The sequence below is a fragment of the Saccostrea echinata genome, unplaced genomic scaffold (assembly GCF_033153115.1).
Source record: "Saccostrea echinata isolate AGI-Se365-2 ecotype Australia unplaced genomic scaffold, CSIRO_AGI_Sech_v1 ptg000015l, whole genome shotgun sequence".
In the NCBI taxonomy this organism is placed as follows: Eukaryota; Metazoa; Mollusca; class Bivalvia; order Ostreida; family Ostreidae; genus Saccostrea; species Saccostrea echinata.
The window spans coordinates 3,375,746-3,390,980 of NW_026889764.1; the positions used below are offsets into that span (position 1 = coordinate 3,375,746).

The 15,235-nt window shown below is 33.8% G+C and overlaps 1 protein-coding gene across 1 annotated transcript; it reads left to right on the forward strand.

Moving 5' to 3' along the window:
• Positions 1-7,224: 7,224 nt before the first annotated feature.
• Positions 7,225-14,389, forward strand: LOC133187729 (rabenosyn-5-like). Its single transcript, XM_061323129.1, has 9 exons — positions 7,225-7,292; positions 8,390-8,544; positions 9,597-9,746; positions 10,010-10,153; positions 10,537-10,698; positions 11,776-11,984; positions 12,145-12,215; positions 12,730-12,816; positions 12,961-14,389. Exons 2-9 carry the CDS (start codon positions 8,406-8,408, stop codon positions 13,490-13,492), a joined length of 1,494 nt encoding a protein of 497 aa, XP_061179113.1. The 5' UTR covers positions 7,225-7,292; positions 8,390-8,405; the 3' UTR covers positions 13,493-14,389.
• The last annotated feature ends 846 nt before the right edge of the window (positions 14,390-15,235 follow it).

The following is a 15,235-nucleotide window of genomic DNA, read 5'->3' on the forward strand; positions in this document are numbered from 1 at the left end:
TTGTCAAATCCTCACATCATCATGCAGGGCATGACTTAGGCGTGGTGCATGACATAGAATTCATCAATGGAGATTCTCAGTGTCTACATGTACAATGCTTTATATTATAAGCCACAGCAGCGGCCGAACTATCTGTAGTCATTAGAAAGTTCACATACAGTGGTTTTTACAGGTATTCAGTGACTAAACCTTCAAACAGAAAGTTTGATATTTCAAACTGTAAATTATCTCATCTCTTCTCTTATTCAGAATTTAGGAAAATGAAAATTTAAAGGGAATCAGGAAGGGAGAAAATGCAAGCACCTGGAGTCAAAGCCTGGCCATTACTCTAAGGAAGGTTCTCTACGAACTTCATGTTATCTTAAAACAACAAATGAATCTTTCTGTTCATTATATTCTTCTAGATGTCCGTGCTGCATGTTTTTAAGTGTTATTTTACAGGAGAATGTCACCTCCAGTATAACGCCGGGGAAGAATTTATATAATGGGTTAACTGATCTGGTCAGAAAAAGCCTATCAAAATCTGCCAATATCCGGTACTTTTAACCGGCTGAAATTATGTTTGTACCACCCAGAATATTCAATCGACAAAAATTCAGTAACATATTTAATTAAAATCGCTTACATAAGGTACCTCCTACTTTTGTACAGTATCACCTGTTTCTTATCTTTTTGAAAGCCCTGCCAGAATGAATGAACATAGCATAAGAATTCCCTCAGAACTTTGATCAGTCAAATCTACACAGACACACATTAAGGTGCATTCGAGCGTGGTGCATGACTAATAGTCATCAAGGGGAAATTCTGGATGGAATGTTATGTCATTAAAATGAGATTGTCAAATGTACCCAGATTTACAACAAAATTCATTTGATGTGTTTTGCAATGTAGCAGACTAGCAACGGGCAGGTAACTCCAAACTATAAGTAAATACATGTACGATGAACACTGTAAGTCTAAGACATTCTGAATGCTAACATTGCATATAAATTGGAAGAGAAAGAATGAAATGTTGCCATGTGTTATTTCCTAAATTCCTAATAATGGATTATTGCACAGTTCACAAGAATTCAGGATCAATTTTTGACAAATCCTTTCAATCCACTGCCATTTATATTATTCCAAATTGTTCTGGAGCAGATTCACTCAGTTATGCTACATTACAGTTTCATGCATATGGGACATATTTTAACAGTATGGAGATGTGACCACAAACACATATAATTCTCATCTGGACAGTAGGGGTGGAAATCACAGGCCTTTCAAAATCTGCCGGTACCCAGTACTTTTACCCACCTGAAATAATGATTGTACCGGCCAAAATATTTAATGGGAAAAATTCTTTAACACATTTAATTAAAATCCCTTCCACAAGGTACCTCCTATTCTTGTAAAAGTACAACCTGTTTCTGATCTTTTTGAAAGCCCTGAAATCATGAGAAAAATATAGCAACATATTGCAATATTTGATGGCATATTGTGATACATTGTATTGCTGTCCATTTCAATCAAAGTTTTAAGTGAACTGGAAAGACACATATTTTATTCTTGAAAATTAAATCAAAATACCCTATCTTTGTTCCGATCATTTGACGTTAGAAAATGTTTGCTGTTTAAGGTTTTCATAGTTCCCTGGTGAATTAGTTGTCATAGTTATTTGCATCAGAGATTGACAATTTCAAGTACAGCTAAACTTCGAAATCTCGAACACGGATATATCTCGAATACCCCGGATATGTCGAAGTAAGGCCACGGTCCCAACCAAATTTGCTTTATAAATGATTAAAATAAACCCCTCTATGTCGAACACAGTAATGTCGAATACCCCGGTTACCTCGGAGTAAAATTGTGTACCCATTCATTAAAATCACATGCATTATCTCGAAGTCAGGATAATTTTCCACTCTGATGATCAGTCCATTAGGTAAACTGAATGCTCTATTGATAACAACCACCTGTCTGTCACGCATGAGTAACCCGTGTTCCTGTGATGATTATACGAGGTTATGTATGGCTTACCTTGACTTTAATTATGCAAGCCAAAGGTTGTGTGTATAAGTCTAATGCATATGTGCGGATGACACATTTATTGTTTTGTGGCTGTGGTATGTTTATCTTGATAATCACTATTTAATGCTATGTGTAATATGCACGCTTGCATAGTTTATGCATATGAAAGTGAAAACTACAAACATAAAAGTGAAACAAAATTCTGTAATTTAATGCAATTAGAATTTATTTTTCCTATTTGAGCGTGCAGAATTTACAATTGTCAATACACACCATCATGTGAGCGTGTGTCGCAGTGAAAACTTGTGCTAAAGTGCCCTGTGATTCAATGTTGCTCTGTAGTTAGACAAAAGTCACAAAAGTGCGGGTTTCTTCTTTTGCATTTGATTTTATTATGATAAAATAATTTTCTTTTAACTGATTTTATATGTCTGAACATGTTTTTCCAATAAAAAAAATGTATATTTCGTTTTCATTATTCTGACAGAGACTGGTTTTAAATTTACGATGCATAGACGATATCCGGCTATGTATACTTGGGAAACAATGCTAGCGGTTGACTTGCTGGGTTGGTAGAAGGATTATACTTCTGTGCATATTATACGTTTTTATTTTATGAATTATAAAGAGGATGTAAATATCTTTTTATGCTAAATACATGTACATGTATATATATTAAGGAAATCATTTACAGAATTTCAAACAAGAAGGAATTAGACATGTTTTTCCTATTAAGTACATGTTCACTGCACTAAGTTTATTTGAAGTTCATTCGAATTATAACCCTCGATATGTCGAACCCCTGAATATCTAGAAGTTCATCATCGGTCCCGTCAACTTCGAGATAACCAAATTTAACTGTAATTTTTGCAGACAGTCAACAGGTTCTTACTCTCTTATATCTGCGTAAAAAAAATGTGAAACTGCCAGAGTATTATATTTGCTTATCTCACAGCTTTTCTTTTATTTTTAAACATATGTGTACTCAAACACAGGACTCAGAATTTAAGCATCACAATCCAAAAGATCGTTCACAATGTTTTTTCCTCTGCCATTTTGATAAGCAAAAGTATGAAATTGTAAATTTTTTAGAGTAAGTATTCTGGAAAAAAGAAAATAAAATTGTTGTTGACTTAAATTTCCTACATTATCCTCGTAATATATATTAATCTTTTTTATTCCATTCATAACTTTTTAGCAATGTCTATTAATAACAACAACAACAAAAAACTTAAAGTCAGCTTAGTAACTGAGATACACCATATTTTTGCGTTTATGTAATACTTTTGGTTAGCATATTGTCGATACCGGTATTGAAAAAAATATTACAATATATTATTGTTGGGTTTAAAATTGCAATATACCGATACATTGATAATATTGCACACCCCTACTACACAAACACTTGCAAACTGACTTATCTGGCCACAGTGAACTGAAGTGGTTCAATGCCACAATGGCAAATGTACAGTATAGATTCCCTCAGAACTTTGATCAGTCAAATCTTCACAGACACACATTAAAGTGTGCTCTAGCGTGGTGCATGACATACAGTCATCACAGGGAAATCCAAACTCTTAATAAGGAGAAGAATTCTCAATAATGACTTAAAAGTAAACATCTGTTTAAGTTCTATTATATATATTTATCCTCTTTTTGAACTTTGATTAGTGGCTGATCTGACAAAGTTTAGGTTTTCGTGTTGGTGAAAAAAAGGTGAAACAAAAAAGACAAGGGCAATGAAAAGGTTTGGAAATTCAAAACAGCAAATAAATGTTTGATGATTAAGCTTTAAATATTTCTTATTGATACTGTTTTTCTATTCATTAAATTTTAATTTAATTAGCATTCACTAAGGCAAAACAATTGTTTTTTTCCTCTTAATTTGCTATGTGAAAAAAAAGCAAAAAATCATGTTACAGATTAAGTGAATACATTATAGTTAATTGGAATGAAAAAAGTACATGTCTATCCAGTTTACTCCAAACTTTAAGAACAAGAGGCCCATGGGCCACATCGCTTACCTGAGTAACTTTGGCTATGCCATTCTTTACCAGATTTCCCCCTTGTAATACCTACTGTGGCCCCGCCCTACCCCCGGGGTCATGATTTGAACAATATAGAATCTACACTACCCCAGGATGCTTCCACATAAGTTTCAGCTATTCTTGTCCAGTGGTTCTTGAGAAGAAGACTTTTAAAAAATTTTCCTATATAATTCAATGTAAAACTTGGATTCCCTAGTGTGGCCCTGCCCTACCCCTGGGGGTCATGATTTGTATAATTTAGAATTTAAACTACCCCCGGATGCTTCCACACAAGTTTCAGCTTTTTTGGCCCACTGGTTCCTGAGAAGAAGATTTTTAAAGATTTTTCTTATATATTTCAATGTAAAACTTGGATTCCCTATTGTGGCCCCGTCCTACCCCGGGGGTCATGATTTTTACAATTTAGAATCTACACTACCACAGGATGCTTCCACTTAAGTTTCAGCAATTCTGGTCCAGTGGTTCTTGAGAAGAAGATTTTTCCTATATATTTCAATGTAAAACTTGGATTCCTTATTGTGGCCCTGCCCTACCCCGCGGGGTTATGATTTTTACAATTTAGAATTTACACTTCCCCAGGATGCTTCCACTTAAGTTTCAGCTATTCTGGTGCAGTGGTTCTTGAGAAGAAGATTTTTAAAGGGTTTTCCTATATATTTCAATGTAAAACTTGGATTCCTTATTGTGGCCCCGCCCTACCCCCGGGGGTCATGATTTGAACAATTTCAAATCTACACTACCCCTGGATGCTTCCACATCAGTTTCAGGTTTTCTGGCCTAGTGGTTCTTGTAAAGAAGATTTTTAAAGATTTTCCCTATATATTTCAATGTAAAACTGGGATTCCTTATTGTGGCCCCACCCTACCCCCGGGGGTCATGTTTTGAACAATTTGAAATCTACACTACCCCAGGATGCTTTCTCATAAGTTTCAGCTATTCTGGTCCAGTGGTTCTTGAGAAGAAGATTTTTAAAGATTTTTCTTATATATTTCAATGTAAAACTTGGATTCCTTATTGTGGCCCCGCCCTACCCCCGGGGTCATGATGTGAACAATTTAGAATTTACACTTCCCCAGGATGCTTCCACTTAAGTTTCAGCTATTCTGGTCCAGTGGTTCTTGAGAAGAAGATTTTTAAAGATTTTTCTTATATATTTCAATGTAAAACTTGGATTCCCTATTGTGGCCCCGCCCTACCCCCGGGGGTCATGATGTGAACAATTAAGAATTTACCCTTTCCCAGGATGCTTCCACATAAGTTTCAGCTTTTCTGGTCCAGTGGTTCCTGAGAAGAAGATTTTTAAAGATTTTCCATATATATTTCAATGTAAAAATTGGATTCCCTATTGTGGCCCCGCCCTACCCCCGGGGGTCATGATTTTTAAAATTTAGAATCTACACTATCCCAGGATGCTTCCACATAAGTTTCAGCTTTTTTGGCCCAGTGGTTCCTGAGAAGAAGATTTTATAATGACCCCACCCTATTTTTGTCTTTTCTTGATTATCTCCCCTTGTAAGGGGACTTGGTCCTTTATTTTAACAATTTAAACTCCCCTTCACCCAAGGATACTTTGTACCAAGTTTGGTTAAAATTGGCGCAGTGGTTCTTAAGAAGAAGTTGAAAATGTGAAAAGTTTACAGACGGACGGACAGACGGACGGATGACAGACAACGGGTGATCAGAAAAGCTCACTTGAACTTTCAGCTCAGGTGAGCTAAAAATGGACAGCAATGCAATATATCACAATATTTATAACATACGTGTATATGCCATCAAATATTGCAAAATATCGCAATATAAATGTTCTGGCGATACCCACCCTATTAAAGAATTTAATTTTTTTTTTAATTAAAGAATATTATTTGATAACTATTTATACCAATTGATACTGAACAAAGCTAGTTTCGACTGCGACTTGTCTATTACAGCTGGGCTAAAAATAGCGATTGTGTCATGCAGGGAAATTTTCTTTTTCAGTGCGATGGCTGTGTTTACAATTGGAAATCTTTAAAAAGATTTTACAACATTTATTTGACTGAAATGAGGGTTAATATTTATTTCATCCACATGACCAGTCGGCCTAGTTCACAAACATTTGACATGACCAGACCACTCATTTACTTGACTGGGTCAGTCGGACGTGCCTTAGTGTCAATCCCTGCTAACAAGCGATGTCACAGTCTAGATTATGTCTTATGTGGTCTGAAGTTTGATGAGCCTGAGAAAAGTGAAAATGCCATGATGTGGATATGTCAAAGTGATTTGGAAGTCCCAAGCCCTTATTCTTAAAGTATTTTACCCTGGACATCTGGAATCATTGGATATCTCGAAGTTTTTTCTTGGTCCCATTGAGTTTGAGATAACAAGGTTTGACTGTATTATTAATCCGCATCAAGATAACTTTTGGTTAACAAGCTTTTCTGCAACCCTTCAGTTTGTTATATTGATCCCTAAGAAGTTTAGGAACATCAGAAGGATTAATCTCTAATATTATATAGCCCAAACGGGCTATTATATCCCATTTCGGCGATTGGTCCCATCCAGTAAAACTTTTTTAACTTACAATACTTTACAAGTTGTCAATTTGATCTTTGGGAAAAAAATAGACAAGTAAAAGCTATGTTCGGAAAAGAAAATTTCATAGTCTGACCGTGACGGAACATTTCATTTCTGACGGAACAAGTAAGAAAAACGTTAATGTAGAGCCCTGACGCATTTATGCAGTTACAAATTATCTCCCCTCATCCATGCTGACAGACTCCAAACTTTATTTCTGTGCCTTCTCACTCAAGAACAGTTGTTTTTTAAATATGAGAAGTAAAACAAAGTGCTATTAAGCCAAATTCCTGGAAAATTAAGCATGAAAAGATGATCAAAATCAAAGAAAATCTGAAATAAAATTTAACCACATGTACCTCGCTACGGAGTTGAAACCGGAAAAGAACACGTAAAAGTCAACTTATACAGAAGTAAATCCGAAACCATGAGTTTTTGGGGGTTTTTTTTAAGTTTTAGATTTAAAAAAAAAAGACAGTATAATTATAATTATTTTTTTGAATATATCATATCGAAAAATATGTACAATATATGTCATTAAAAAAATGAAAATAATTTAGTAAACGGGTTTGGTACATTGTATTTGTAGTTACATTGCAAAGACAATTTCCGGCAAGATTGACAGATGTTCTCCTTGCAATCCAAATGACAGAAAATATAAGATTAAAGTGGGTTTGAGTAAGTATGAGTAAAAGCATGATCATCTAAGATCATTTTTATGGTTGTTGAATTATATTTTAATTGATATGTGCAAAAATAATAAATAGAGACAATTTTAACTGAAGGGGTGTGACTCCAGTATTATCATGATCATGACTGAAATTTGTTAGGGTAATCTAGTGTCTCGGGAGTCGGGACAGACGCTCACCACATTCATATATACAAGGGCATTTGCAGTGTTGCAGAATGAGTGGATCCGCACATTTTGGAGAATACAAAAAGATAACCTCCAAATTAATCATATAGTAAACCTTTTTGAGCTTGTATACAGATTTTATGCACGATTCTCAGTAGTAGGCCTAGTTAGAATAATCTAACTGTGTCTCGGGAAAAACCCTCACCACAGTTAGAATATGTCCCGTAAAGTTGCAATGTAGCAAATCGGAGCGGATCCACTCCGAAATGATTTTCAAGAACACAAAAGGGGTTGCGTTGAAAATACCTATAAAAAAAATCAAAACAAACCTTTTGAGATTGTATATGCCTTTTATCCTAAAAAATAATCCATATAAAGACGTACATCCAACTTATTTTCTCAACGTTTTTTCTCGTTTCAAATTTACACGCTGTGTTGACATTTGGAACTCGCTGGATTGTTCGTAGTAAATACACCGAGTTTGAGTTATTGCCGGTGTTTATTTTGTTACATTGCCAATACACGGACTGAATTCTTTCGTTAAACCAGATCCTTAGGACAATATCATTTTAATGATAGAACGCTCTGTCAATAGTAGGCCTATTTTCGGTCTTCACCAAAGGCATCAGTCCAAGTTTCCAGACAAAGAATCTCAGCCAAGATTAAACTGTTGGAACACATGACCCACTGAAGAAAAAAATGTATTCATGTTTCTAGCGAGTTGGGCTCATCCCTCTACAATGGGTTCAAAAAGCATCCTCCATGCAATATTAGCTTTAAAGAAAAAAAAACAATAATTTTACACTAAGGACAATTTTTGTAAATAAGAAAAAGGTGAAATTTATCAAAGTTGAATAATCAAATCTTGATAATATTTGATTATTCAACTTCTAAATGAAAGTAGTAACACTGGTTACAGCAGCAGGAAAACAGTGATGGCAACTGCAGCAGAAGTGAGAGAGGGGTTCCTGTGCCCAATGTGTATGAAAGATCTGGGGACAGTCACCTTGTTACAGGGTCATTTTGAGGAGGAACATTCCACTGAGGATAAGGATGTACTACAACAATTAAGAGGTTATAAATTGTACTACAACAATTAAGAGGTTATAAATTGTACTACAACAACTAAGAGGTTATAAATTGTACTACAACAATTAAGAGGTTATAAATTGTACTACAACAATTAAGAGGTTATAAATTGATTTGTTAATTTAATAAGCCATAAAATGCAAGAGGTTATAGATCATTAATACAATGAAAGTAACATGGAAGAAGTTAAAAGTAATTAATACAATCATGTCATTATATATACTGTATGTGTACTTAAAAAGGCGGGTTTCATATTATAGCGGCTTTGGTGCCAACAGCTATGCGCTAATTCATGATTACCGTTAATAAATGAATACGATATGCTTGCTTCGATCTGCCATTTTATCAGGCCTCGAACATCAAGCCCGATTTAAGTCATTATCTATTTCATCAGGCAATAGGCCTATATAAATGTATGTAAAGTATATATCAATGTTTAATGTGATTTATTTTCAAATTCGCTTTTAATTTAAATTCAATTTTAATATAAAATGGGTTATCGACACTTGTCAATTGGACCATTCAGTTCAACAGTGTCGACACGCATACTCTATATGTGAACCTCGACAATGTATAAACGTACGTACGGCATTAGTCAGTTAGTAACACAATGCTATTCTAACATTATTAAACAGCATTGATCTTCCTGGATAAAAAGGTCTTAAGTTAATTGTTTTTAATTACTAGTAATCGGTAATTAAATGCTTAACAACCAAACTACGACTGCACAATAAACACCTTAGTGCTATTTACAGCCAGGTGGATACAATAATCTAATACAATATTTAAAAATTATTTAGAGTAAGAAATTAAAATTTTACTTAAAAACTCCTAGACAATAAGACCTGGTACTTTTTTTATTTTTATTTTTTAGCGCTATATGTGTAGCGCTAATTCATGACTTTGCCAACCACTCCATACCCGGTGATTACACTAAATTTTGAATACGTTAATTTATGTACACATACAGTATTTGGAGAATATATATTGATCTTATAATCCGAGGATACTTTCATTCTTCAATAATCTTTCAACAGGTCTGTTTGGAAAAGCTAAAAAGAAAATCCTTGGGGACCGGGATGAGGTGGAGGATAGTAGTCAGTCATGCCTCCAGTCCTCAGTTTACAAAAGTCCAGCGGGCACAATATCGGGGTATGACCCAGTGGCATGGGAGCCTCAGGAAATTGGTCAGTTGATTGCTGTTTTGTAGACTTTTTGTGATAAATTTTGAAATTGAGCATTCAAAATTAAATTTTATCATTAAGTTTATATTCATTACTCTTTCAAGTGATGGATGCTAATCAATTTAACCCCATTATTATACATGTACAGTATTAGATATGATTAGCTCTGGAAAGGTACCCATATTTCAAGGACAAATCATAGGAATCTTTTCAGATTTTTTGCTTTATGTTTTTACCTGTTAATATGATTTTTTGATAATTATCAGGAGTGACTCATTCCTGGACAGATCTATATAAAGCACACAGAGGAGCAAAAGTTGACAGATACGTCGTTGAAACCAACAAGTTGATCATCCGTTTGGACAAGCTTACTGGACCAGATGCACCAATGGAAACCAGCAAACGCAGAGGTTTATTTCATAACACAATCTACTGAAACAGGCATTTATATTATAACTGATTATATTTCATCTTTATGTTTCTTTGAATGAATGTCTACAGGAATTAATTGATAAGTTTTCATCTGATGTTTCTTTCAATGGATGTCTTATTACAGGTACCTGGTAAATGTTTTGATTTCAGTGAATTTCAGCTATCAAAGAATATAAAGATAATGGTTCCTTATCTAATGAATAAATCAGAAATATCATTTATTCATTAGATAGGAACCATTATCTTTACATTCATTGATAGCTGGTATGATTGAAGAAAAGCATAGTAGCACTCATTTTATCGAAACTGGAGTTACAAAGGAATATTATCATTGCATGTACTTTCTTTACATGACTTGAAGCCTACGAGAAGTCTGTTGTACCCTGGCTTCCTGACAGCCACGTTAAGGAGTGTCCTTTCTGTCGGCGTAACTTCACCCTCACTAGACGACGTCACCACTGTCGACTCTGTGGAGACATCATGTGTGACAAGTGCTCCCAGTTTCTACCATACACCTTTGCTAGTAAGCCAATTTCTGTCAATTTATGGAATAAGTATAGTTTAGAAAGAAAATGAAACTTATGATATGTACTGGTAACTGTAATTTGTAAAAAATGAAGAACACATGTATTCCGGTTTCAAGATATTGAAGTTGTTATGTCATCAAGATTTGTGGGGAATGCTGATATTCCTTAACTTAAATGAATTCAGATATGAGACAAAAGCAACGATGAATTTGAATTAGTTTTAAATGGAAAGTGAGTAGAAATTTAAATATAATAAAATACATTTTAGTCCCAGGCAATTTATTACATTGCTCCATCTTGCCTTTTTTAGGTCACTTGATTCATTCAGGTGACCTATTACTATCTTTTTTTGTTTGTCATCATGTGTCGTCCATTTAAGGAATGAACCGAAGCGGTTTAAAAAGAAGTGTAAACTGTTCCAACCCAGGTTATACAAGTATAATTTGTGTAACTTTTAAATTCATTCCTTATAATTTAATTTTCCTTCATTAAGTGTAGAAAAAAAGACAATTTGTCCTTCAAAAATTTCTTCAAATTGTACATATTTTAAATGTAACATCAAGCAGATTGATACATTTTTGATGTAAGTCATTGTGACATAGGCAACACAGGTTATACGATATAAACTTTTTTTTTTACCCAATCAAATGATGCGTTACATCCAAAATGAAATTATTGTGTGTTAACATTTGAACCTACCTTTCTACGTACCCTAATTTTTTGGAGGTGTAACTGGAACCACACAATTTTTTTTTGTTTGGCCTCATATCAAATGGTGTATCAGTCTAATTACACAAAAGTACCCTGAAATACATGTACTTGTGCAGTGTAGAGAGGGTCCTTAAAAATAGTATGTGTCTGAAGCAGTTAGTTTAATACATAGGCACTTGATGTTTTAAACCTTTCTCTTTATTGATAAAAGTATACCCATATTATAGTATGGGGATGTTTTTATCAATAAAGAGAAAGATTTAAAACATCAAGTGCCTGTGGTTTAATATTGTGAGCAACAAATAACTTTAAAGGTAAAATTTATTCTGAGGTTAGTAATTCATTTTTGATGTTATTTGCAGAAAAACTAACTGATCCCACCTTTCAAAATCAAGATGGAGAAGTAGGATTTCTTTGTCGGACAGGAAGTAACAGTAGCCTTAATTCTATTCTTGGTCCTGAAGGAGACCCTCATATAAGAACTTGTCAGAACTGTCGCAAGCTGCTAGAAAGACGCAATGAACAAATAGAACAGCGCACAAATAAACCCACCATTGTATTGTTGTATGAGGTAAAACCTTGGTGCTTCTAAAAAAAAAAACGAAATTCCATATTAAGTAAAAAAAAGACACAACCAATCAAATATACATGGAATAATATGAACAATAACATTTTGTTGTGTGTTGTATATTTCAGCATGATGATGAAAAGTTTATTTTTATTTTCAACAGAAACTGAAATCTTGTGTGGAAGCTGCTGAAGAACTGCTTACTCAGTATATGCCTATGGTAGAGTCCTTAAGGTAATGTGGGTCATGAAACCTGTGGTATAAAAGTCAACATGACATACTGTAAATCAATTTTTATTTCCAAGAACCTAATTTTCACCTAATAAATGTGAGATGGTCTACTTGCGAAAATTTTATTCTTGCATATATATTTTCATAAGAATAGATAATACAGCAATAACCTGAATTTGTGAAATTTTTCTCTTGCTCAGAAATACCAAATACTAATCTCATGAAAATAAAAGTTTCACAATAAATTGGTGATCTACAGTACATGGCTAGCAGCCATATCATAATTAATGCTATATAAAACTTCTAGTGTCACTTATTACTTGTATCTAAATGAAAGTCTTTTAAAGCAAGATTTCTTTTTTTAATGAATCATACTGAGATTTCCATTGTTAAAAATGAAAAATTTTGGTTCTCAAAAAATTGATGAAAGAAACGATTATTATGTTTAATGCATACCAGGAAAAGGTATGATGATGTGTTTGTATTCATGTTAAAGTACATAAACTTGTATTTTTAGCTGTGGAGAGTCAATGTATAACTTGCAAGAAGCCCAGCGATACAGAATAAAAATTACTAAGTTCTATGAAACAATAGATGGTTTAAGGTAAGTTTATGACTTGTAAAATTTGTTCTTTAAAAAGGATGGATTCAAAGCAGAATTCTTCTCGAACATACTGTTGAGTTAGTTTTAAAATGTGTGCAAAGTCATTTACAAGACTTTTAATTGATCACCACTTTTCTTTCCAAGCAAAAGGATTCTTAACCTTGGCCTGAACAATGAAGATGAGCCTTCTCAGAAACAACTTCTTCTACAACGGGCAATTAGGACATATGCTACAAACTTTATGCAGGATAATATGTTAGGATTACAGGCATTACCCACTGAGGAACAATATGTCAAGCTACAAGAAGCAAGGAAACTAGAAATACAAAAAAGAATCGCAGCTGAAAGACAAGCTGCCTTTGAGGCTCAACAGAGGGAAAAGCGAGCTAAAGAACAGAGAGAGCAGAAGGAGATAGTGAGGAGTGAGCAACTGAAACAGTCCGAGACTCGGGAGAGATCAGGATCTCAGAAATTAGCGGGATGGATTCCAAATGAGTCAAGTCATATTAACTTTAATAATACAGATGATCCTATGATTCAGCAGATGAATATAATTCGTAGTTATATAAAACAAGCTAAACAGGCTGGGAAACTGGATGAAGTACAAATGCTAGAGCAAAATCTGAAAGAGCTACAGAACGAATACCTAAGACAACAAAGACAAAACTGGTCATAAACAACTCTAGTCATTGTTCTGTAATTTATAAAAACCAAATGCTTTGAGTACTAATTTAGATGGCATTTTTACTGTGATTTTGTTTTTGACTTCACATATATTATACTAAATGTGTCCTGTTAAAATTGTGGATCACCAAGTAAGTATATTTCACCTTCGGAGTGATGATACTAGAATAACCTAGCATTACAAAAATTTTCATGGATTTCAATGATACAGCTTATGATAAGCCCTTCCATAAAATCATCTTTAAACAAGTCTTGACTATTTCCATATATGAAAGTCAAGAGTGATAACTGACAGTTGCTATAGATATTATACTTCATAATTACACATAAATATTTTTGGACCAATCAGAAAATAGCATTCTCGCACCTTCAATGAAACAAAAAGAGAACACATGCTTTTACTTTTTCCTCAAGAAGATTTTTGAGACAAAAAAGTTTTTTTTCAAGTAAGATGAACAGTTTGGAAGAGTCAAGTTAATTCTTTGCAAATTTACCATGAACAAACTTGACATTTTCATCTCTGAAAAAAAACTACACAATGCACTAGAAAAGTACTGTTGTTTACTGAGGAATATCACATCATCAAAACATTGTCAATTATGTGTACCAGAAATGCCCTGTGTTGGTTAATAAAACTTCTTGTTCAACTATCCAATTTTCATCAATATTGTGAAGTTTTCATGCATATAGATCAAGTGTTAATCGTATAGACTAATTTTAAAATTTAAACAAGACTTCTGTATATCTTGAGGATTCATGAGTGCTGAATAGCATGTTATTCACTTCAAACAAGCCTAAGGAAAGGTGTAAGGGTAGAATTGTTTTATGCATTGCTGTATTATTTCTAAATGAGAATGAATTAAGTTACAAAAATTTTGATCTAAATTTGTTGGGGGGGGGGGGGGGGAGGGGGGAGGGGAGAAAAAGCATGTTTTATTTATTTTTGGGTTTGTCTAAATGCTGTTATCTGATTGGTCAGAAGGATGAACACCTTGTTTATGCTATATATTTATAGCAATTCTTGACCTCTTTGTATGGAAATCATCAAAACTTGTTAAAGCAAACAAATCTATTTTTACAAACTTGAAACTTTTTTAATCTAAAATGTCAAGGTCAGTGATCTAGTCTCTTCCAATCTCTTACAGAGATGAAGTGCCTCTTTATAGTAAAAGGCTAGTACCTGGGATAAGTATATAAACATTGTATCTCTAAATGATATTTTAAAGTAGTTCACACATATACATGTACACATGTTCACACATGTACAGTCATGTGTTTGGTCACCTGGTAAGTTTCAATAAATGATACACAGATTTAAGTTCCTTAGATTTCTTGATTTTTGACAATATTCACTTACTGAATGCTTAGTATATATGTTTTGTTCAATTCTTGTGCCAAAATCAGATGTTCCACCAGAGGCCTGCATTTGCAGATTAGAATTTATGTTTAATTATCAGACAGTTATTGGAAGTATGTTAGTCCATCTATAGGCCTATTACTGTATTTTTTTTTAATTTCATTTTCACGCTTATCTTGCTAATAACTGTTTTGAAATCATGAATAGAGTGATTTTTATTCATTGGCCAGTGCAATACCTTTCTTTGACTGAAAAAAAACACATTCACTGTAAACATACATGTAGAATTTGTATTTAATTATGTTTTTTTTCTTTTTAAGAACTTCTAATGTAAGGAAATAGCAATTCTAGTCTTTGGAGGTCAGAAATGTTTCTGCT